Source organism: Chionomys nivalis, chromosome 13, assembly GCF_950005125.1.
Source record: "Chionomys nivalis chromosome 13, mChiNiv1.1, whole genome shotgun sequence".
NCBI classification, from domain to species: domain Eukaryota; kingdom Metazoa; phylum Chordata; class Mammalia; order Rodentia; family Cricetidae; genus Chionomys; species Chionomys nivalis.
The window spans coordinates 67,076,745-67,103,039 of NC_080098.1; the positions used below are offsets into that span (position 1 = coordinate 67,076,745).

Below are 26,295 nucleotides of genomic sequence, written 5' to 3' on the forward strand. Positions count from 1 at the left end.
AAATTAAATTATAACTGCAATTTTCTAAAATTAAGTTTAAATGGCTTTGAAATAGACTTTCCTGCAGGGCTTCCTGAGAACATGCTGCTCACTTAAAATGTTGAGGCATCACTGGGGTTTACCTGTGAGTCTGAAAGCTCCTTCTCCTCAACTTCAATGCATTCTAAACATCTTTCACGCAGTTTCAGAATAATAGAAATAAAATCTCCACACTTTACAAGCAAGCACTAGGTGAACTCCACCCAGACCAGGAAAACAGAACAACAGATCTCTGAGGACCGGCTAGGTACCTGTACCATCCATCCACAAGAGCCTCAGGTTGCAGTTACCTCTGGGAAAACACAGAATGACAAGCCACCACTAACCAAAACAAAACAAAGTGGGGTGGGGACACAAAGCAGTCACTATACATTTTAAAGCACTCCTTAGAGGTTCAGAGAAGAGCCTCGCTTTTAGAGAAGCAGATGGGCTTCAGGCTGGCCAGATCTCAGATGAGCAAACAGTCTCTGTGACCTCGGCATGACTGAGGTACAGAAGTCTACTAGCACAGCTTCCTAGTGTGGTGCATGTAGCATGTCTACATTAACATCTCCCCTCCAACTACAGCAAGCCGCTAACTCAATGACTATCTGAGACCCACCACAGTGATTCTGGTACAAACACACAATATAAACTAAACCTTGCACATGATCAGTTCTTTTAAAAAAGAGTGAAAAAAGAAGTACCTTCTCCTCAAAACTTCCTTTCCCGCACTGCCCTATTTCACCTCACACTTCCACAGAAACTTCCAAATTTACCAAGGGATTCCAAATGCATGATGCCAGCTGATTTGACAGGAGCTCCGAGGGTCTACACTTCTACTGAAGCTTACTTAGCCAGCAAAGGGACCGGATTCAAACCACAGGGACAGGGCTGCTTCAGAGTCACCAGAACATCAGTACTATTCTAACAGGAGATAAACTTCCACATAACTGACGAGAAACGAAGAAGCTTGGAAAGGCACGAGAAGATCAAGAAGCGGCTGGAAAAGGTGCAGCGCTGTGTGAAGGACTTGCTCGTCTATTCTTAGCACAACAGCACTTGCTTTGATGGATCTTCCTCTACAGTTAGAGAATGCTTTTAAAGAACACTCTTCAGAACGTAAATCCTAGAGTATACAAATAATTTTCTTTGTAAAAATGAACAAACTTTAATAAAAAATTAAGTAGTCATTCCAGACCAGATGAGCGTATCAGTAAGTTCCTTAACTGACTTCTTCACAGAAAAACAACTTTTAAAAAAGGTTTTTAAAAAGAAATTGAAATGACCATCATAACACTAACAGTGTTTGCTAACCACAATGTCTCAGGCCACGCACGGGTCCACGTGTCTGAGGAAACAGTCCTTTCAGAAAAGGTTCAGCCTGATGTAGATGGAGGTTTATGCCTACAATTCTAGCTCTCAGGAGGCTGGGATAGAGAATCTTGAGTTTGAGGTCTTGGTTAAATAGCAAGACACTGTTTCGAAACAAAACAAAAACTAATAAATGAACAGGATTATCCAAAAATCACATTAAGAAAACAATTCCACTTACAGTAACTTAAAAAAATTTCTTAGTGGCAAAAGAAAGGAAATGTTTAGACTCTGAAAATTATAAAACTTGGTTGAAAACCATCACAAAGCTCAAAGTTTTAAAAAGCATCCTCACTTGCAGACTGGAAGACTTGCTACTATTTATGAACATGAGAGGGCAGTATATTCTGCAGACAGACAACACCGATGCCATCAGCACCCCAACAGAATTCTTTATGAAAATTAGCAAACTGATTTTAAAATTCATATGCAACTGCAAGATACCTAGAACAGCCAGGACAGTCCTAAGAAGCAGTAAAGAGGGGTCTCGTACTTCTGATGTCAATACTTACTACAAAGCAATGCAATGAAGACAGTATGGGATCTGCAAGGACAGACATAGAAACGGGAGAACAGAACTGGGGTCCAGACACATTCACGTATCCACAGCCAAATGATTTTCAACAAGGTGCCAAAACCATTCTATGGAGGAAAGAATAGTCTTTTCAACAAGCAGAGCTAAGTCCAAGGGAAACTACATGAAAAAGAATGAGTTGAACTCTTACATCCTCACTTCACGCTATACCACATTTTAATAATAATAAAAATCCAATTACAAAATTTGCAATGCTTAAGACACCAAAAGCACAAGTAACAAAAGAAACAGATGAACTGGGCCTCAAAGTTAAAAACTTGGGTATCAAAGATCAATCAAAGAAGTGAAAAGAGAGATGAAATGGCAATGCACACCTGTAATCCTAGCACCCCAGGGGCTAATGTAGGAAGATGGAGAGTTTGAGGCCTGTCTGGACTATATGGCAAAGTGCAGGCTAGCCTACGCGACATAGCAAGACTCTGTTGTAACTCTGGGGAACACTGCCAAGTGAAAAGAGAGCCCACAGAAGAACATAATAAATCTGATTTCTAATAAAAGACTAGTATCTAGAATGCTGACTCTGAACAACCATGTCAACAGAGATACACAAATGTACAGTAAGTACACAAAGATCCCTGTGACATCAGTAGTCACCAGGGAAACAAAGCAAACCACCCAGGAGACTACTTCACTATTAGGATGAATTTTAAAGACAAGAGAGTGCTGGTGAGCCGGGCGGTGATGGCGCACGCCTTTAATCCCAGCACTTGGGAAGCAGAGGCAGGCGGATCTCTGTGAGTTCGAGACCAGCCTGGTCTACAAGAGCTAGTTCCAGGACAGGCTCCAAAGCCACAGAGAAACCCTGTCTCGAAAAACCAAAAAAAAAAAAAAAAAAAAAAAAAAAGAGTGCTGAACATGAGGAGAGTAGATCCTCACCCACTGTTGAAGGTAATATGAAGGATGCAATAAACAATGAAACCTGGAGTTGCCACTAAGACCCAGCAATTCCACTTCAAAATCCCACAGAGAATCTCAGATGCAAATGTTTATAAAGCACCAATATCCATAGAAACCAAAACATAGTAACAACCCAAATATGAATCAACAGCTAAACAAATGAAATAGGGCATACTCCATATAATAATTTATATTTGAACAATATTTATAAAGGATGAAATCCTAAAGCATGGTCCAAAATGAGGAAACCCTGGAATCATGTGAAACAAAAAAAACTAAGTCACAAAAGGTCCCATAAAATCCATTCCCGTGGAGTCCACAACAGGAAAATGTATCCAGAAAGTCAACGTATCCACAGCTGCTTAGGCTGTGAGTAAAGATAGGGAGATGAGAAATAAAAAAGCTGGGCACAGTGGAAACAGGGCGATCAGGAATTCAAGGTCATCTTCAACTAAGCAGAAAAATCAAGACATGTCTCTCAAAAGGTGGGGTGTGGTGATGGGCAGTGAGCAGTGTGGCCTTGCTGATGGAGCAGTATTCTGAAGCTAACTACCTCAATGAGCACACACATCTGTGACCACACTAAAAAGCACTGCATTGACTTCAGGGCACAAAAAAATGACAGCAAAATGAAAACTGCTCTGTTTAAAGCAAAACCTGCCTGGGCACAGGGATGCATTCCTGTTAGTCCCAGCATTCTGGAGCCTGAGGCAGGAGTACTGAGTTCAACGTCAGTCTGAGTAATAAAGTAAGTTCTGGGTCAACTTCTGCTACGCGAGACTTTCTCAAAGAACAAAAACCAAGCTTCCAAAACCAGGTCACCCCACATTAGCTCCACCATTCTCACTTTGTCTGTGATCTAGCTCCTACGGAAAGTTCCCTCCCCGGTTCAGTTCTGTTTTGTTGTGTGCTAGGAATTCAACTCAGAGCCTCATTCATGCTTGGCAAGCCCCATCTGTAGCACTGGTTAAGCCTCCAATTAAGTTTTCTGAAACTACTATTCTCTGAAGTCTAATATTCAGATTAAATCATCACTGTAGATGACCAGCTGCAAAATAAATCAGGAAGAAATAGGAAAAGCCAGACTGACAGTGAGAAAACAGCTGCTATATATAAACAATGGGATGGATTTACCTGATCCACTACATGGTCGCATACTTTCCACTAATAAAAAATCCCATTGTAGTATTTCTAAAAATTTAAAATAACCTTTCCAAAAGACCTAACATTTTTATCATCTAAAATTCACAAAAAAAAGTTTGTACACACAAAAAAACACACCTGCAAACTCAAATACTTTAGCTAAAATATTAATTCCTTTCAAATCACCAAACCCAAAAGTTGCTGATGTGGCCAACTTACTAGAATCAGGCATGATGCGGAGATCGCCTTCTTTGTAATCATCTAGGAGCTGGTACATGTACAAGACAGGGTCTTTCTCATAGGTGATGTAAAACCATGTGTTCATGACAGGTGCCCGTGCCAAGACCATCCCCCTCCACTCATCTTTAGAGCCATCCTCTGTCTCAAACATGTGCTCCACTGCTTTGCCAATCATTGTGTCCGCTAAGTGTGCATCGCTGATCCGAGATGTGGCTGGAATTAAAAGAGCAAAACACTTGAGCAAGTGTTTATTAACACAGACAAGCTTTCCCCGTGCAAATCATTAGTGAACATAAGCGTGGCCAAGAGAGCTAAGCAACTACCAAACGAAAAGGCAGGGCTGGCACACATGTGGACTAAACAGGAAGAAATCTGGCCTAAGGTGAACAACAATCTGTTTTGTTCTTATTTTTAGATTTAGTTCCTCAGTATTACACCTAAACCACAGGTCTTAAGTAGTTTTTGTTACTGCTTATTTTGCAGTTACCTGAAGCTATGAGTTAGTATCCAATTCACAGATAGAAAGAGCAGAGTTCCCACACAACACATGGTGCTGCTGACCCTTTCTTAGTAACATTTGATGAAGTCCTCTGAACTCTTCATGAGTCCACCCACCCTCACATAAATAACATAAATTAATAACACTTTGTTATTGTCTTAAAAGAAACTGGAAGTTCGCTTATCATTTTATTTTCATGTTCTCATAATAGTTATTTACTCTTATGCCTACAATCTAATCTTGCCATCCTTCAGCCCCTAAGTCCATCCTCTCTTTGAAGCATACCCCATCTACCCAGACAAACTTTCTTCCTTCTTCAGGGGACAGGCTATTTCCACAAGGTCTCTAGAGCTCAACAGGACAATCAGGGGCAAATGGCACCACCAGCCTCATCATGTGTTGTTCTGTTCTTAGTTAACAGTCCTCATTACCTAAAGCTGTCTTACTTTATGGATTTGCTGACATGGTAGGTATCTGGACACTGCGATGAAGCAGAGGCTTGCTCCCTGTTTCTAACACTTAGCAGTTTCAGACTGCCTGTGTGGTATTATGAGATAGCCCATTTGTGTGTGTGTGTGTGTGTGTGTGTGTGTAAAAAATTGCCAGGCTTTCTGTTTCTGTGTGTTGTTTTTAATACTAGACAGGTTATAAGGGGTCCTATTGACATTAAGGTCTCACCAGTCCGCACATTCTAGACAACTGTCTTTCAAAATAATCAGATCTCCTCTCTAGTCACTTATCCAGCTTCTCTATTAAAATCAAAAGGAAAAGAAATTCAGATTTTCTAGCTAGGCAAGTATACTGCTACTCAATTTAATTAGGGCACACACACAACCTGTTCATGGTGTTACATATGTAACAGTAATCAGAAACAGCACAAAATCACCCCTTCCCCCAGGACACTTAAAACATACAGGAGCACATACACATCAATGGCTTCTTCAAGCCAGCAATCAATAAAAACTATTAAAAAAAAAAAAAAAACACATTTTTGCAAACCTTAATACCTAGTTAAAATGTCTTTTAAAAAAGATATTTTTTCTTTGTGTATAGATGAACAGAAGTATGTTTTTGGGTATATGCAGAGGCCAGAGAAAGATGTTGGAGCCCTTGGAACTGTTGTGATAGGCATTTGCTGGATGTCTGTCCTCTTCAGTGGGTATGGTCCTCTTAATTCTCAACAAGCAATCTTAAGTTACTAAGCCATCACTCTAGTTCCCTTAATGTGTATTTTTTAAAAACAACTTCATTCAAACTATTGTTTCCAGTTACATGAGATTCAGCCTCACAATGATGTGAGTTTACCCCCAGATAATTCTAGATGCTCAGCTAATACTACAAAGTATGCAAGCAGTAACTCCCTAGGTCAGCAGCAACAGTCTGAACCAATTACCATTAAATTCTTCAAACTGTTTAAACTGTTACACTACAACTCAACAACAACAACCACACAAAATCCTTATGATTAAAAATATGAAAATTGAAGAAACATTTCTCCAAAGATGATATACAAATAACAACAAGCATGTAGGAACAACACAGCCTTAACTGTTATCCTTACACCTACAGATGGTTACTATCAAAACAGAATCACTAGGTGATGGTGGCAGAGTTGGAGAGCTGAAGCCGCTGTGCACTGCTGCTGGAGCTGTAAGCCTCAACAACACAGGGAATACTGTGGCAATTCCATTAAGAAAACATGAATTATAAGACCCTATAATCAGGCAAAACCACTTCTGGGGGAAATCACCCAAAAGAATAGGAAGGTTTCAGAGAAGTCACAGATAGCCACATCCACAGCAGCTTCCAACATGAAAAGGGTCATGGATAAACAAAATGGGGTAGATAGGTTTATACCAGAGTATGACTGCCAGTGTTCAAAGGGAAAGCATTCCTGCCATGTGCTACTTTGTGGAAGGATGAAATTAGTCACAGGAAAAAAAACATCCAGAGTGGTCAAATCCCTAAAGACAAGAACGGAGAGCACACGTACAAAATGATGCAGACAATAAATTCTGCAATTTTCTTTATCAAACTTGGTTCGTGCGTGTGTGTGTCTGTCTGTCTATGTGTGTATGCATGATGAGTTATGCAGACTTTTCTTGTAGAAGAAGGAACTCCATCCACACTGCAACTGTGAATAACTGAGGGTAAGGAGAACAAATTCTTATCTTAATGTTGAAGAAATAATAGGGCTAGGGACCTTAAGGGTCCACAGACCTTGCCTTGGGAACCACTGACACCATCACATGCTCTTCAGTCTCTTCACCTGGCTTTCTCGCCATCTCTAGTATCACTATAATTAAAATTCAATGTACACACTGAAGTGGGCTAGAAGACTGTTTCCTCCTACACAGAACACAAAAGGCAAGTTAATTTTCTAGATTCTACTCTCATAGTAAACACTAAAGTTAAGAGTGCATGTCTAGTCAAGCATGGTTGTTTGTATCTATAATCCTAGCCCTCCAGAGTCTGAGGCAGTGGACTACTAACTGTATTGGACACAGTATCTTGCTGATCTGAACCACCATTTGGACTCCTCTCTTCAAAGTACTTTACAACTATAATCCATGTCCTCTGACAAACGAGACAATCCAAACCTATAAAGAATACACACCACCCTTGACACACAGCCAGGTGCTCACAAGATCTGCTCTGTAAGTATTCACGAGAGAAGCTTTGCCCTAGAAAGCAGATAGACTGAAATCCTGGGTCAGAAGATGCCTACCACCACGCAACACCACCAAAGCATGCAGTTACAGTTTTCTAAGGAGCCAGTAAGGCATTTAACATCCACATTTCCAGGAGGAAGTCTGACCTCAGTTACACCAGGAGAAGTTGACAGCCAGGTGTGTGGCACATGCCCACCATCCCAGCTAGTCAGTCAGGAGGCCGAGACGAGGACCGACCATATGAGTTCATGCATTAGAGACCATGGGGCTCAAGTGAGCTAGTAGTTCTGCCCTAGAAAGTGTTATAGCCTTAGATCCTGTCTCAAAAACATGCTGAAAAAAGAGGATTAAAATGTAAAACTCTGTGAAAATGTAACTTCACAGAGAATGAGAAGACTTTTCAGAACTGTGGGGCCTAATTTTCAAATGGCACAATGTCTTAAAGGCAACTTTCAAAGAATACACATCAGTATTTTAAGCAGCAGTTAGCAGCAGCAAAACATTTTGAAACATATACTTTTAAGTAATACTAACTTGTGAATGTCCTACTTAAAACTGCCATCAATAATCATTACCTTTAACTTAAACTTTGTACCTTAAGGAACATTTATAAGGTAACCCTGAGACCACAGGACAGAACAAGCTTTCCCCTTGCAAAGCTTACTAAAAAACGGACTCTCGTCCTGGATGCTTCCAAGGACATTTAGTGTTTGCAATAGACAACAAGCCAAAATGACCTACTATTTCCTGAGCTGTCAAGTCAACGTGCCATGTCAGTGAGCCAATGACCATCAGAGACAATACGAGCAACTGGAAAACTGGCAATCTCTAGGTCAAAGATCCATCTTTATATCTGTCATAAGGCCCTTAACTGTGGTTTCAAATCATCTTCTCCGGGTCAGTTTCTGTGTTTATAAGTGGTAAATGTTTATCAGAAGTGTTTGAGGTCTGACAGAAGTAACAAACACTAATAATGAGAATCAAAAAGCATTCAATTGCCACTTCTTAAAATAGTAAGGTTTTTAAAAGAATAACTTTAAAGACTTACCAACTCTATCAGGGAGGACTTCAAGTGCAGAAACTCTTTCATCTTTATTAAGTTCTAGTCCATAAACACAGTCAAATCCATCATACTTTATAAGATACAGGGAAGGATTCACAGGCACCTGGTCCAGGACAGTCCCCTTCCACTGGGTGATAGGGCCGTTGCCCTCTCTCCACCCATGCTGAATCCTGCAGCCTACGATGTTCCGCCGGGGCTGGGACACAGGTTTGCTTGGTCCCACACTGGTCCGATGTTTTCTGTATTCACACATACAATGTATTATTCTCACAAATATGCATATCTGGACTCAATACAGCCACTAGCTTGCATGCTCATCATTACACATGACCCTAAGGCACGGGCAAACGCCTTCTGGTGAGCCGGAATGACTACAAGTTTCAGGCCAGTCTGGACTGCAGAGCCAAATATGCCTCAAAAACAAAGAGCTAAAGAGATGCCTCAGTTGGTAAGAGCATCGGCTAATCTTGCAGATGACCCAAGTTTGTTTTCCAGCCATCTATATGGTGAATGTCCTCTTCTGGCCTTCTCAGGAATCAGGCACACATGGAGTGCACAAACATACCTGATGGAGGCACTCCCAAACACAAAATTAAAACAAAAAACCCCACGACTTAACATTTTATTCCTTTTTATGCCCTGGTAACCCTGAAATAAACTAACCAACACACAGTTGGACTACAGAGTTCGCTCAGTCAGAAGCACAATTTCCTCACATACTAGAATAATTCACAAGCACCTTATAACAGTTTATGACAAATAATAATGTAATATTAGAAATACTGCAGCAACATCAAACCAGTGATTTAAATATTTACACGAAATGCTAATACTTTGGTTGTTTGTGTACACACATGTACATATAAGAATATGTGTATCCATGTAGAGGCTAGAAGTTGCTATCAAGTGTCTTCCTCTGCTGCTTTCCACAATATTTTCCAAAACAGTCTCTCACTGAATCTAGAACTTGCCATTTAGGCTAGAATGGCTTATCAATGAGTTCCCAGGATCCATCTATCTTAGCCCTGCCCCCAAACTACGGGGATTACAGACACATGCCCTATCCGAGGACCCAAGCTTAGCTCCTTATGCTTATTCAGAAAGCACTTTACACAGTCATCTTCCCAACGCCCATCCTGGCTCTTGATAGGGGGGTGGGAGGGTTAATTACACTCTGAAATACAAATACAAAGGATAAAACTTGGCTTGGATGTAACTTGGGCCAAACCAACTTGACAGATGTTGCTGTGTGCCAAGAGCAAACAGGGCTGAAGAGGCTCACATGGCATTTCATAACTTCTTAAAAATTTACTGTCATTACAATAGCTAAAGTTCTAATTATATATATATATATATATATATAAAAAGGCATTTACTGTTTACATGCACTTAGCCCTGTCAGAGGTCCTGGAAACAGTGGGTCTGTTGCAAACATAAAGAAGGACATCTGAGGCAATTAAGCACTGAGCCAAGAGGGAATGAGAACTGAGGCAAAGTGGACTGGCAAAGGGAATGAGGCCACGTGTAGAACCTCTAAACCAGACACTCCCACACTCTCCTCACCCATCTTCTGCCCTCAGAACCTTCTGAGAAAGCAGTACACCTTCCTCCAAGGGAGGGAGAGCCATGACCCCAGGCCATATGAGTACAAAAGCCTAACTAGGCAGGGAGTGACTAGAGTCAGGTAAGAAAGTCCAGAGACAGGATCACAGTAGACACAGGTGGCTAAAGGGAATCTTGTTTTAAAGAGGACACCCAAGCAGAGCTGAGGAAGCATAGGAACTTCTAAGGTCACCTTCTCTCCAGCCCAGGGATCCTGATGTACAATATACAAAAGTAGCTTAAAGAAGAAAGAAAGAAACATCCTTGATTGAGTTTTCATAGGTAGTAGAGGTTAGCCAGGAAAATATATCCATGTAGTAGATAAAGCTATTACCAGCACTAAGCAAATAACAAAAGCCAGGTATGAGAAGCTGTCCAGGTGATTGTGCCAACAGGTGCCTGTTTCTGGGGTTGTCTGAGAATGTTCTGGAAAGAGATCAGTATTTGAACTGCTGGGCTGAGGAAAAAGGATGTGTCCTCAGCAGTGCAAACAGGCTTCACTCAATCTGCTGAGGGGCTGCACACAACAACAAACAGGAGCACACCATCTTTTTATTTCTGCTGGTGGAGCCAAGCAGGAACATGGTTTTCTTCTGCTCCTGGACTAGATCTTCCACCAGTGGCTCCTGGTTCTCCGATTCTGCATCAGAACTATACCATCAGGTCCATAGTATCTCTAGCTCACGAACTGCAAGGGAAGGAACTTCCTTGCCTCAATATGGCTCACCTTTTCATAATCTTTATATTCTTCTATCTCTTATTAGTTCTATTGCTCCAGAGGATCCTGACAGAGGGAAATGTATCACAGAATGGAAAAGTTGAGAATGAGACAATGTGAAAACAGCTAGGCAAGGTAAGAAACAGACAACCTGAAGGTTTTGGTGATGAGACAGAGAAGAATCTGGAAAAATGACAATGTGGGGGCTAATACAGAAATGAGTAGAGAAAGGCAGCAGGAGGCAGAGACTGAGGAATAAACACATGGCAGTGGGGAAGGACTTCAACAGAAGTTGTCCACAGACTACAGTCAAATGGCAAGGACCAAAACTGCCCCAAGTTAAACATCTCAAAAACTATATCCCTGGGAAGTCAGAAAAAAGAATGGCTTATGCTGACACATGCCACATAAAACACATCCTTTGCACATCCAGGCAAAGACACCAAATCACATATACAGTAAAACAATGAAATCTGGACAGCAGCATGTTATGCCAGAAGAATGAACTTGGGGCTCCTCTGGGAAAGAAACAAAGAGCCAGAAGGGCAAGCTGACTTCCAAGCAAAAAGACCACAAGTAGAAAGTTGTAAGCATGTCCAAAAGCAGGGAACACTCTTTTCATCTCTACGTGTCCCTTAAATGTAGCACTAAAGGCTGACACACAGCTCAACTCAGGACTGACAAGGAGTAACAGATACAGTCACTGTAGAACAATACAGAGGAAGAGAGGAAACAGTGATCCTTGAACAATGAAGGGGTGCTTAGGGAGGCACATGTCAACCACATGACAACCTCCAAAGTTTCAGACACTGTAGCACCATCCTTTAATTCTAGCACTCAGACCCTGAGACAGGAGAGTCAGGAGTTCTAGGATAGCCTAGACTACACAGTAAGACCCAGATCCCCCAAAATAAACCTTGGCCAGGAATGAAGACACCCTCTATAACCCTAGCATCCAGGAGGCCGAGACAGAGGAAGCCAAGTCTGAGGCTAGTCTGGAGTACACAGGGAGCTCCAGGCTTATCCTAGGAACTAGGCAAAGAAACTCCCACTAACTACCTTTCTAACAATACCAACATAAACAGCATATATGCACACAAGCATGTACACACCACAATACATTTGTGGGGGTCAGAGTTGGTTCTGTCCTTACACATTACATAGGTTTTGGGAATTAAACTCGGGCCACCAGGCTTGTTTCGCAAGCATTTTGTTCCCTCTGAGCTACCTTACTAGTTCCCACATGATCACTTTTTATATTGCTAATTCAGGGAAGACGACTACACTCTCAAGGATGAGCAGCAGTGGAGGGTATGATCCTGGCAGAACTCATAGGATTTGAGCTCCCCCAGCAGCAAGAGGAAGTGGCTGAGACGGCTACAGTAGCACAGCAGCTGGCTCCGATGGGATTACAGTGTGCTGCTGCACTTTGTGCTTACATGTATCTGAAAATAGTAATCTTTAAAGTCCTTTTGTGGCCAGGTGGAGGTGGCGCACGCCTTTAATCCCAGTACTCAGGAGGCAGAGGCAAGGTGGATCTCTTATGAGTCCGAGGCCAGCCTGGTCTACAAGAGCTAGTTCCAGGCTACAAAGAAAGCCTGTCTCAAAAAATCTAAGGGGGGGGGGATGTTTGTGAAATCTTGATAGTGTGACTCACAGGTCAGTCTCATAGTATCTGAGAAGACAAAAAATATGCAACTGCCACCTATTCTGACACAGATTTAGCACAATTCTCGACCTCTCTCTCACAGAACCAAGATGATAAAAAGAGAAGAAAAGCTTCAATAAAGCTATCAAAAGTTTGTAACTACTAATCGACACTCAGACCCTCAGACCCAAGAGGACTACTAAATACGTGCAGTTTCTAGGGACAAATAGCTGCCCTTCTAAGGGATTACACTTGTCTTAGAACACCAGAATCTTCTCATCGACACTTTTTACCTTTGTCTTCATGCAACCCAGTCACAAGCCTTCATTCAATTTTTATGACCATGTCCCAGAGAACTCCCCTGTACAGGAACAGGCTCACAACAGAGGCTGTGGAAGGTACCTCGCTGAGGAAAGATGTGAAGGATTCCACCAGCACACATACCACTTCCTAAACCCTAAGTAACAGACATTGTTATTTCCGCTTACAATTGCTTTGTCTATTCAGGATTTTTGGTACTTCCACATGAATCTTGAGGGTGTTTTTCCAGTTCTGCAAGGAATATCACTGAGATTTTAATGGGGATTGCATTGAATCCAGTTTTTTTACAGGAGGAATTCTGTCAGTCCAAGTAAATCATTAAATAAAACAGGAAGTCGGTCTCTAAAGGTAGGTAGGCCTTTTCCACCTTATTCTATTTCACTTCAAATGTTTATTCTAATGCAAACCATAGTTGGGCACTATTTTGTTTTTATTTTTGATTTATTTTATGTGCACATGTGTGGGTGTATATATGCCATGTTTGTGTGTAGAGACCAGAGGATGGCTGGCAGGAATTAGTTCTTTCCTTCTACCATGTGGATACTGGGGACAGAACTCAAATCATCAATCAGGTTTAGCAACAAGTGTCTCTTCTGGCTATGCCATCTCACCAGCCCTTTTCAATTTTTAGAGGCAGGGGGGTCACTCAATAGCCCAGGCTGGCCTTGAACTCACATTGATTCTCATGCTTCAGAGTCCTGAGTGCTAGGAGCACAGGTATACAGTACAATGCTGTGGACGTCTGAATCAAAATGGCCCCATAAGCTCATATATATGATTGAATGTCTGGTTCCCAGTGGATTACTCAGGAAGGATTAGGAGGTGTGGACTGGTTGGAGGAGAGGTGTTACTTAGGGTGAGCTTTAACTTTCAAAAGCCCATGTCTCACTCTTTCTGTTTTAGGTAATGTAGATAAGATGATGCAAGCTCTTGGCTACTACTGGTGCACCTGCCTGCCACTGCTCTAGCATGCTTGCCTAACCTGCCACAACACTCCCCACTAGGAGAACCAGGACTACTTCCAAAACTTCAAGCAATTTCTCAAATAAATGCTTTTGTACAATAACTAAGACATATGCTCGGTTCAGGGTACCATTTTTTTATCTGTTTACAGAGGGAATCCTTCTCCTGGCTCAGTAAGGCACAACATACCAAAGCCTCACCACGGAGAACAGCAATACCTCAAGGAGTGTGTGACTAGAGCTTTACTGAAAGATAATGTTCAGCAGTACATCTTACTGACCAAGTAATTAAGGTCTATCCCTACATTGAAATAACTATACAACTATTAAAATTATAGGAAAAGAGACCTGGGATGGAGCTCATTGGTGGAGTGCTTACCAAACATACACAAACCACAGGTTTAATCACCAACTTTATGAAAGAAATCTAAAATTGTAAAAATTAAAAGATATTGTCCCCATTTGCTTGAAACATTTTTTTTTAATTTAAAGATGTTTTAAAAACACAAATGTAAGCCAGATTCTGCTGCTAACTCCAGGGTCTTTCTAAGGAGGGTAGAGATGTATTCAGGTTGCTTGCAGGCCTCGAGGGTCACTGCCCTGTTCAAGCAATTCTTTGCATCTCTGTGCTTTGTCTACTATATAATGAACTTCAGATAAAGAAGAAACAGAAGGGATCCAAGAGAATGTAACATCTTGTCCCAAGAACTAAGCATGATTTAGTAATCAGATTTGTTCAAAAGCAAACATGGATAAGAGGCTATCACTCTGAGAGGGCTCAGGGGTAATGGGATAGAGGATATGGATGGAGAGGGCTGGAAGAAGAAAAAAAGGGGGAAGTGATGTAACTATATTTTAATTATAACTACATTGCATAAAATCATCAAGTAATTAATAAAAATATTGTTTCAAAAAGAGAAAGACAGCTGGGGGAGAGGTACACATCTTTTAACCCCAGCACTTGGGAAGCGGAGGCAGATGGATCTCTGAGTTCAAGGTCAGTCTGGTCTACTGAGTGAGTTCCAGGACAGCTAGGGCTGTTACACAAACAAACAAACAAACAAAACAAAAAGAGTCAGAAAAAAAAAAAAGGAAAGACAAAAGAACACAAAAGTTTGGAGTGTAGGGAAATGAGGGTGGAGAAGATGGATCTCTGGGAGGGGCAAATATGATCACAATACATTTATGAAATTCTCAAAGAATAAAAACTACTAATTTAAAAATAAGCATTGAAATAGCAAGTTAACACTAAGATCTTCTCATCTCTACAACTGTTCTAGAATCTAGTGGCTGAGAGACGACCCGGTGGGTAAGGAGCCACCTGAACTAGCAGGGGGAAAACGTGCCAGCACTCACATCCCTGGAGCAAGATGGCTAGACTAACTGAACTGTCAAGCTCTGGGTTCAATGAAGAACTCTGTCGCAATATATAACAGAAAACACCTGCACCTACATGCACACACATGTCCCTCCCCAAGCATGTTGACTATACACACACAATGCTGAAGGACTGATGCAAGAATATTTGCTCTTATGATGAAAGAAAACTCATTTCTCTCAATATTGGAAACAAGTGACAGACAAACAGAAAGCTCTGTATGAAGCTCTCAAAGGAGAACCTTTGGGGAGAGAGTATCTTTCAAGTGAGACAATGTAATACATAAAGGGGAAGGAAATAATGGAACAAGAAGGATTAAATGGGTCAGGGATGAGAGGGCAAGGTAGAGAAAGGAATGTGAAAAGGGATGATGAACCTTAAAGGCCTTTAAAAAACCATTTATCTTACATGTCTGTGTATGTGCACGAACCCTCGGGGATCAGAGAAGGTAGTCAGACTCCCCAGGAACTGCAATTAGAAGCATTGGTCCTAATCCATGTGGCTGCTGGGAGCTAAACCCCATTTTCTAGCAAGAGCATTTAGTGCTCTTAATTGCTGAGCCATCTTTCCAGCTGCAAAACCAACTAAGAAAAATAACCCAGCAGGTGGAAGACTTATACAGTGGAAGCTTTAAAAGACCAAAGACATTAGAGAGTGGAAAGATCTTCCGTGCTCACAAACTGACAAAAATCACACCGTGAAAACAAAAGCTGCCTACAGACTCTGTGCACTCCCCATCAAAATCCCAGTGACATTCCTTACAGAATTAGAAAAAGCAATCCCCAAACTGATATGGAAGCAACAAAGGTCCCAAATACCAGAGCAGTACCACCTAAGCCAAATAGTAAAAGGTCCCCAGACCACACTCTTTCATATGTGGTCCCTAGATTTTAAGTTTTCCGTCTCAGAGGGAGTACAGCTAATACTAGAAAGTAGACAGTGAGAGGGGCAAAAAAAGATTTTTAAGAGTAAATTGGGGACAAGAAAAAAATATGGCATAAAAGCTGAAGGAGGGGGTCTGAGGGAAACATGGTAGGGGAGGACAAGAATCAAACAAAATAAAGTACATACGAAAATCCCAAAATAAAATCCATTACTAACTTTAAAAAGAAAATAAAAAGGAAGCCAATATTTAATATACCATGCGTATACAATAAGCCTGTCAATTATCACAGTTCTAATAGTCAGTCTGTTGTATACTGAACTTGGCTGCATGGATGATTTACTGGGGATTCTTTCCAGTCTAGTTGGTACTGTTATGCCAAAGCAATTTTTTCTTTGGATTCTACAAAATTTAGAAGAAAATAGTTAAATAAAAATTGTGGTCTTTTTGTAAGATACAATTAGAAACTTGTTTCTCTGGCAGCTGTTGTTTTATGTAATTTCTAGGTGTAAAATAACAAGACAATAGCAAGATGAAATAGAACAGTTATCTTCATGAAAGTCACCATCAGTTCATCTATATACTGAGGAACACCACTGTACATGGAGTTAACTCAAGGTGACAGAACGAAGACCATTAACATTGTGGTCCTCCCAGATACCTTGGATACTTCGTGGTTGCCTGTCTAACCTTAGTATTTATGACACAAATAACCCATTTTCAAGATGAGGAAGAAAGCAGGAAGCTCAATGAATACGGTGTGGTAGTTAACCCACTTCTAGACATAGCTCAATTATTGATTAGTTGTCATGCTTCAGACAGGTTTCTTAATCTCTTTGGGCATCAGTTTTCACATCTGTAACAAAAGCTCATGACTCCAGCTCAACAAGGGTACCATGAAAATGACATGAGACCACACCAGAGATCAACAGGGAGGGATAGTGAGTGATGCTCTCCATTAATGACTGGTGTTTCTATCTTATTTACAATTTGTTCCTTGGGTATGTATATTCCTGTAGGTGATACATATGCCTGAGCATGTGCATGCACGTGTGTATGGAGGTTAGAAGCTGACACCTGGTGTCTTCCTCTGTTTTGAGACCAGATCTCTCAGTGAACCGCCCCTCCCCAGTACCTCCCCAGCACTGGGCTTACAGATGTGCACTGCTGCAGCTGACTTTTTACAAGGGTGCTGAAGTTAAACTAGGGTCCTTCCTATGCTTGCTTGCAAGGTGAACTTTATAAGCAAATTAGTGGATTGGGTATGGTAGTGCACGCTTTAACCCCAGCACTTGGGAGGCAGAGGCAGAAGGATCTCTGTGATTTAGGCCAGCCTGTTCTATATAAATTGCAGGTTAGCTAGGGATTCATACTAGAGGGACTTTGTATTGGGGAGTGGGGGGGTTAAACAAATTAGTAAAACACATGACACCCCTTTTCAAAGACAGTTTTTTGAAATGGAGATATATCCCCCATTCAAATGGAGGAGGGAGAGTTAACATAATATATAAGAATAAAATCAAGCCACTGTAACCAAGTTCATTCAGATGAAGGAGGGAGAGTTAACATAATATATAAGAATAAAAACAAGCCACTGTAACTAAGTTAATTCAGATGCTTTCCCAACTGTATTTTCACTCAAGACAACTTTAACAGCATCCCAAACAACTTTATGGAACAAATTCCAAAAAGGTTTGCTTGATGTTAGCCTCTCAAACCCAGCAGGTATCCAGCCCACAACTACTACACAGATGATCTCCACTAACATCAAAATGAAGAACACAGTTATAGCAATTGCCTAGCCTGTTAAGGCCCTGGATTAGATCCCCAACAGGGACAATGATCAAAATACACACATGCCATTTCCTCTGTGGAGACAATGCCTGAATTCTCCTAGCATGGCCTAGGGACGTGCGCGTGCGTGCGTGAAAAGCGAACCACTCACTGATCTGGTTCAACCCTTGATTTCAGATATGGGCAAGCTGCAGCCATAACACAAAAGAATCTGCAAAGCTCTGTGCCCCTGCTGACTCCATCCAAGATCATTCAAGACATTAATAGCCAGCACCCAACAAGGTAACTTTGGATTTGCAGTGAAATTTTCATTTCACCTTCTGGAGCACAACAATGAACTCAAGGCTTCAAAGCTTCGGATCTTAGCCTGTGAAGGCAACAGATGACGTTCCCCACAATGTGGAACAACCAACATGAGTTTTTTGTTGGTATGCCTATGGACCCTAAGCTGTGCACTGGAGGGGGGGGGTGAATTTATTTTTTGACAATTTCATTTCATACATGTCTACCATGTATCTCAACCAATTACATTGATAGTTTTAAGCAGTTGGTATTTATTTCTTGTGCCTGAAGGGGTCAAACCCATGAGACAATAAGTGCTCGGCATTACTTAGGAAAGGCAACAAGAAATCCCTTCCATGAAATGCATCCAGAACACAACTATGGGACCAAACAAATGTCCGATTTTCCTTTGGGCTGCCAGCTCACAAATAACAACAGATAGACTTATTATGAAAGTTTGGCCTTTAGTTTAGGTCTGTCTCAACCAGCTCTTATAATGTAAATTAACCCATTTATATTAATCTATGTCCGGCCACAATGGTTACCTCTCTTTCCATCTTACACCTTGTGTTTTCTCTCCTACTGGCTGGCAACCCAGCCTTCTACCAGTGTCCTCTCTATCCCCAGTTCTGTCTAACCTCTTTCCAACTATTGGCCATTTGGCTCTTTACTAAACCAATCACAGCAATATATCTTCGCACAGTATACAAATATCCCTCAATAAACAAATGTCTAAGGTAAGTCAGTGAAAGTTTAGCCAATGGTAATTACCTAAAATAGGTGGGTACTAAAACACTCTACCTTAATATTCTTAACTTCTTTTAGGTTATTCTATTCTGAACGAACTACTTTAGTCTTACAGTGGTGGTATTTTACTTGTCCCTCACCTACTCACTGTCTAATATTTGTGGTTTGTATTTCTGCCTTACTGTTATTCTCTATTTGAGGCAAGATACTGCTTACCATTTGTAGTGAGGAGCTGCGGGCTGTGTTCCTGCTGCCCCAGCTCCTGGTTGCCTGGCTAGCTTATGCCCCGAAATAACAACACACAAACTGTATTCTTTTAAACACGGCTTGGCCCATTAGCTCTAGCCCTTACTGGCTAATTCTCATATCCTGATCAACCCATCTCTAATAATCTGTGTAGCACCAGTCTTACTGGGAAAGATTCAGCATGTCTGACCTGGTGGCTTGCTTCATTGTGTCTGGCTCTGAGAGGAGCTGCCCTGCATCTGAGCTCACTTCCTCTTCCTCCCAGCATTCTATTCTGTTTACTCCACCCTTTAGGTAAAGGCTGGCCAATCAAATGGGCCAAGGCAATTTCTTTATTAGCCAATGACCTTCCTCCATCAACCATTTATACCACACTAATGAGTAGAGACACCAAATAAATGATCACATCACTGGGTACAGCAAAAGCAGGAAGATGATGAGACAAGGTAAGGTCAATTCTATCCTCAGGGAATGGCATACTTACCTAACTTCCAAATTTTTGTTTTCTCGGTCATTTCCTAAGATGACCATTATATTTATATTATGCACTCATCTGAATGAGAGACAAGTCTGGTTCAATCATCAATCATTACTGAGGGAACTCTTGTTTTACCAGACCTCCCATGACCAAGAGACCTCCTATTCTCTTCAGCTCCACTGAGGCAATGAGGACTCAAATATCCACTGTAAATCACTTGTGAACAACTGCTGCAGGCTGCTTATGCAATGGGAGAAGGAGGAGGAGGGCCTTCATCAGTAACTTACATCCCTTACACTCAAGTCAGTTAGAGTGGCACATCCGTGACACAGGCGTACAGTCACCACTTCATGGCGACTACAGAATTAGAACACTTGTCACTTTAAACACATGACTACTGCTGGTCCTGAGGACATGTGCTAACACATATGTAACACAGCAGTTTGGAGGCTGAGTCAAGAGAATTACAAGTTTTAGGCCAGCTCAGACTATACATTGAGAAGATCATTAAAAGAAAAAAAAGAATAGTGTGTGTCGCCCCCTCCCCGTCCACCCATGCAGCTGGCTCTCATTAAGACAGAGGACAGCCATGACTCAAAGGCTTTTAACAGCTGAAGTGCATAGCTGACACACTTCATCCAAACCAAAGAGAGGAAGTAGACAGGGGTGATCACACACAATTACAAGACATTAAGAGGAGGTGAAGTCGGGCGGTGGTGGCGCATGCCTTTAATCCCAGCACTTGGGAGGCAGAGGCAGGTGAATCTCTGTGAGTTTGAGACCAGCCTGGTAGCCTGGTCTACAAGAGCTAGTTCCAGGACAGGCTCCAAAGTCACAGAGAAACCCTGTCTCGAAAAACCAAAAAAAAAAAGAGGAGGTAAGAGGTAGTTCTGGTGCTAGTGATCCAAACACAGATGTGAGCATGGCTTACTTGTGAGATGTCCTCTTCTTCATCATGTTTACAGATACTCCAGCATGACCTACAAGAGAGGCAAATGATAGTCAGCAAAAAGTGGAAGTGGATTAAAAACAAAAGCCTACTGCATAAATCCTAGAACAGGTCATTAACCACCAACATGTTAGAGCCACATGTTTATTTGACTTCTGAAAAGGAGATACTGAGTAGACACAATGACAGTCCCAATGGTTCTTTGCTTCCAGATCAGACATAAAAATAAAGCCAGTTACACGTACAAAATTAATAAGTGGCACGCCTGACCACAGGGAGACTCCAAACCTCAGTGAGCTGGGAGTTAGCAAGGGTCCACACTCTGGCTAAACAGGAATCTGGATGTAAGCAAATCCTGAGAAATCACAAATCGATAAAGCTATTCAAATTCCATCTAGGCACTTCTTGAACTAATGAGGCAATCAGAAACAAAACAAAATAAAAAAAAAAAGACTGAAGAAATTCACAGCAGCCTACACAAACAGAATATCAAAAATCCATCCTCAACACCTGCTTGATAAAACTTAATGCTTTTTAAAATGTAAAATGTCCAACTACTTCTCTTAAAAGTTGTAAGACAAAAAAGGTCTAAGTATCTAACTCAAGACTGTCAGTTTGCTCTCCAACACACAGATACACACAGATACACACACACAGTAACCCAGCTTGGTGCCACATGCCAGCAAGGAGGTTATGATCAAAACAACATGTTTAGTTGTTTTTGTTTTACATTTTAAGGACATTAAAAGGTAAACACATCCAACTGATCCCTAGACTCAGGAAATATCAAGAAAATAAGTGAAACCACGATACAGTAAGTCACCCCCACTGAAGACCCACTAGGGTGACTAGCAGGCTATGTAGATCAGTAAGGTCAGTCCACAGTGACACAAACCCCCCAAACTTACAAAAAGAAATAACTGAGAAATGAAACCAGCCCTAGAGATCCAGAGACCTAGCACATGGGAAACTAGACTGCAATAAAGAGGAGCACAGGAAGCAATGGCAGGTGGAGCTGTGATGAAGCACATGCATGCAGGCTGATAGACAAGCACAAAGGCAGCTGTGCACAGTACCCCTAAACTAACTTCTGAAAACCACTGGTGATATTTTCACAAGTGCAAAACAAAAAGCACTTCTAAACAAACACATAGGTACAAGGAAATTAAGATTTGCTGTAAAAAAAAAACCAACTTAAACCAGACAACAGTGATTCAATCTTCAACCCAGATAGAGTCAAACTATCTTTCTGTCCAGCAGTACCAAACAAGGACTGAGATAGATTTAAACTTCAGGACAAATAATGTCACCATGGATCACAAAAGACACTTCAAAAGTGGTATGGTTAACTAGTCAAAAAGCCACGATAACCTTAAATACACACAAGCTTAATTACAGAATACTAAAATCCATGAAAACAGGAGAAAAAAAAATCACATCTACATAATGTACACTTAGTCATATAAACTCTCTTCTCTTGCCAGTTGGTGTTAACAGGTGGGGAGAAAACCAGAAAGGACAAACACCTGAGCACCACAACAGACAGCTTGAAACCCATGTCAAAACGTATTTCCTCTGGATCCCAGCGCAACACTCACCCAGATACACTAGCCATATGCTGAGTCAAATGAGTCTAATAATATACTTAAACTATCCTGAAATCATACAGAATGTTATTTGCTTACCAGGTCACAGTAAACTACATAGAAACAAGACAGTCCTGATAGTTGAACGCGTGTTTCGAGCAGAATAAACACACAGCACTGAGCTTAGGGGCCACCAAGCGCAGTACTTTCACTCATCGGATGCCTACGTAAGTGGGGCCAAATATGAAGAAGGTGTCAACACAAGGCAGAAGAATGTTTTCTGGGAAGCTTCTTCACTCTGTGCAAACTCCCTTCTCCCTTCCTTAAGTGGAGCCTCTACAGCTTTTCAACACTAACTAAAGGTACTAAAGCAGACACTGCAGCTCTCAGAGACAAAGATGGTATGTTGGGACCTGGTGCCAGGAGGGCCACCTGGACTCACTGAGGTAAGAACAAAGATAACAAGAAAAGGAAGTGTGTGAGAGCGACAAAGTCAGCCAGAAGTGGGAGCAAACATCCCTGGCATGTCCCTAGGCACCTGTGACAAGGTGCAAAGAAAGGATTCCTCAAGGTATGCTAGAACTATATGTAATGTACCAAACATTCCCACCCCTCTCCCATCCCATAGTTCCCAAGCCTCATAACCCATCCCCACTGCTCATGATCCTACTCTGGGCACACAACATGCTGGCTTCTAGAAATGGGTACCTCAAATGCCACACAGTCAGGCCACTGTCTCTGACCCTTGAAGAAAAACTTCACTGAAGCAGGCTTCCTTGGACGGCCAGCCCCCAAATGGTAACACGGAGACTTTTTAATCTATGTGCTACCCTGGGGCTCATTTACCTATCTAAGTACTTTCCATCCCGCTTTCTCCATGTCTGTCCCCTTTCCTCTCTGCCCACCAGTCCTGACCTAATCAATCAAGTATCTCAGGCAGGCAAGGCAGCAACACATCTTTACATAATTAAACAAATATAGCATAAACAAAAGCAACACATAGTTGAACAATTATTCTGCAACACAAACAAATGTAACAAATCTTTACTTATTAAACAAATACTCTATTCCAGAACAGTTCGCTGTACACCATGTATGATGTCAGTGTTGACTTTCTCACTGAGACTCTGCTTTTTCACTGGGTAAGAAAAGGTAAGTATGCATTATGCCAAAATAACTGTCTAATCCTAGATATAAAGAAATGGTTGAAGCCACACAGTGAGACTGAGGTGCTGGAGAAGAGCAACATGGCTGCCTGGGATCATCTGAAAAATCAGAGGTGACTGGGAACAGTGCAGTCAAGGGACTGATGATGAGTGAGAGACCATGCAAGGAGTCCCAAAGCTCCTGAAAATTAAATTGCAACCAAGACAATCTCCAGTTTCTGGTCATGCTCATAAAGAGTTTAAGTTGCTCCTCTGTCCTTATCACAAGCAAAACACTAAAAATCTCAACAGTACTTCTTAGACTGAGCAGAGTTACAAGACAACAACTGTCCGTAAATTAGAAAGGAGAGAAACAGAGAAGATGGCACCTAGGCAGTAAGACCCCATCTGGGAAACTGTGCAGGAGGAACCTCACAACTGGTGCTGCTGGAGTTACTAGAGCCCAGTCAGACAGTAGGATTGAGGCTTACTTGCTCTTAAAAAGGGCCTAGACTTTAGTTTACCTCTAAAGGTTGATAATCTGGACAAGCTGCCTTGTGCTCCTAAGGCAGGGTGGCTGAGATCACACACGGCATTCATGCCCAAGAGGTTGAGCAAATCATATGACCAGGGAATGAATTAATGGAAAGAATGAGCAACATACAAAACCAGACAGGTAGGAGATGAGATGAAATCACTTTTTAAAAAAAGAAGCCAGGTGTGGATGCACATCTACAGTCCAGAAGTTGGTAGCAGGGGCAGGAAGACCACGTGTCAAATCAAGACCAGCACAGTCTACATGGTAAGTTCAAGGCTACCCATGGTGATATCTGTAAAAGCTGGGCTTCTTTAAACTGACAACACTCTGCAAGTTGGTCACAGGCCTGAGCAACAAGTTCTGGAACATAACCCCATTTAAACTTTATCACACACTTCTTTCAATGGTCAAATGCCTAGAAGGTTACATACTCAAGAGTCTTATTTATCAGCACAGCAGGTTGGTAAATGCCTTTGATCCTAACCCTAGAGGCCATGGGCAGGAGGATCAGGATGTTGGCTGGCTCATTTACTAATTTATAAAACATTCTGTAAGGTTATTTTGTTGTTGTTAGAGGGTTTTAAAAATCAACATATTTAAGCTAGACAGTGGTGGCACATGCCTTGAATTCCAGCACTTGGAAAGCAGAGACAGGCAGATCCCCAAGTTCCAGGCCATCCTGGTCTACAGAGCAAGTTCCAGAACTGTCATGGATACAGAGAGAAACCATGTCTCGAAAGTCCACCCCGCCCCCCCCCGCCAAAAAAAAAAAAAACAAAAAAAAACCTACACTTTTATTGTTACTTTCAGCCATGTGCAAAAAAAAAAAAAAAAAAAAAAAATCAGAACCGATTCCTGTTTCAGGGCAAGGGTGCAGGCTTAGTTTTTGGTTTAGTTTTGTTTCTGAGACAAGATTTCATGTAACCCAGGCTGGCCTGGAACTTGCTATGGAATGGAGAATGGCCTTGAATCCCTGGTCTTCCTGACTCCACTTCAGAGTGCTGGAATTACAGAACTCTTTCAGTTTAGATTCACACCAATGAACTTGTTCCAAATAAACATTCTAAAAAGTGAGTTAAGATCCCCCTTTCATCCCAAAGCTACTCAATCTCCTAAATCTCACTAAATCCAACATCCTAACATTTCAGCTTCTTCGAGTAAAAATAAAACCTTGATTTTATTCTATTCTTAAACAGAATCTTGAAATTCATTTGATAATTTTGCCAGTTACCTATAAATTGCTAGGTTATGCAGAAAACAGTATTTAGCATGGTGGTTCCCTTTTCAGAAAATCAAAGCTCTTCCTTCACATGCAGCAAGGTATAAAGCACCAGGAATGGAGAAGAACACACTGCCAGGTACTATGTGAAATTGCTGCTCTATGTTCTAAAATGTACACCACACTGAAATACATACAGAGCTCCACTGCTTACCTGCATCAGCTCTGGACCGCTGGCCAGGTGTCTTCCCGAATGGGGTCTTCATTCATCTGTATTTATGTGAGCAGCAGAGCTGCTGGACTAGGGTGAAAATCCAATATTTTCAGATATGAAGCTTCCCACAAGTCAGTATTCTTGTTAACCCACCATCCAGGTGTCTCTTTTACAAGTTCAGCAAAAACATGTGGATTCCCAAGCACTCTGTAAAATAAGCATCAAGACAAGAAAATGCCAGTGAGCCTCTAAATATGACAGAAAATTAAAGCACAGTTCTCAGGTAAAGGGCACTAATCCCTGAAGCAATGATGTGGTTCCCAGCAAAGGCAACACATGACAGTGTGAAGGGGAAACCTGGGCGGAGTGCAGACCCAGTGGGGAGAAGAGCCTACGCAGAGATGAGAGCTCTTTCCTGTTATAGCCAAAAGCACCTTGCTGCTAAGCACCAGGGCAATGAACACCAGGATGTACTAGAGCACAGCCTTTTTCCTGGGGGGAGGGGAAGTAGCAATAGTACAGGTACTCAGGAAGGGCAGATACAGCTGGGAAAAGGGGGATATAATTTTGCTTCTCCCTTCCTGTTCCCAACCTCTCAGAAAAAGATTCCACAAACCCAAGAGAACTCCCGAAGAAACTTTCCCACCCATACAGATGCTAAATCACTTCACTAAAGTAGTACCATTTATATCAAATTTGGTTCCAGGAACACTACAGTCCAGGTAGTAAAACATTACCATAGACATCACAATCAGACACTTTTTTAACAGCTATAGAGTCACGCATGATGTTACTGGCTTAGATAACTGCTCCTGTGGCCAGTCTTTTATTTTAGAAGGCTTCTTGTAACTGCTAAATAAACAATTCCAGAGATCCGTGCACCATCACCCCTCTCCCCACTGTTTTACCATCTTTCCCTATTCAGTCTCTAGCTGAGATTACAAGGAGGGTTCATCACAACCCAATGGTCGGTCAGTCTTCCCTTGCCCGGCACCCTTTCTGCTGAGCTTACAGATAAAGCACTAAACGTGAAGGTAAAACATGTAAGTTTTTATGTCAAATTCTCTTGTCAGCACTGCTAGTC

General features: G+C 41.6%; 1 protein-coding gene across 3 annotated transcripts in view; it reads right to left on the bottom strand.

The window, feature by feature from the left end:
• Window positions 1–26,295, bottom strand: part of Spin1 (spindlin 1) — a 51,868-nt gene that overhangs the window by 3,950 nt on the left and 21,623 nt on the right. For all 3 annotated transcript variants that reach the window (XM_057787301.1, XM_057787302.1, XM_057787304.1), the window contains exons 2-5: window positions 25,212–25,418; window positions 20,492–20,540; window positions 8,487–8,740; window positions 4,247–4,480 (exon numbers count right to left, since the gene is read on the bottom strand). In XM_057787301.1, the coding sequence (XP_057643284.1) occupies window positions 4,247–4,480; window positions 8,487–8,740; window positions 20,492–20,540; window positions 25,212–25,263 (589 nt within the window). In that variant the 5' untranslated portion in view covers window positions 25,264–25,418. The remainder of the gene's footprint in view (window positions 1–4,246; window positions 4,481–8,486; window positions 8,741–20,491; window positions 20,541–25,211; window positions 25,419–26,295) is intronic.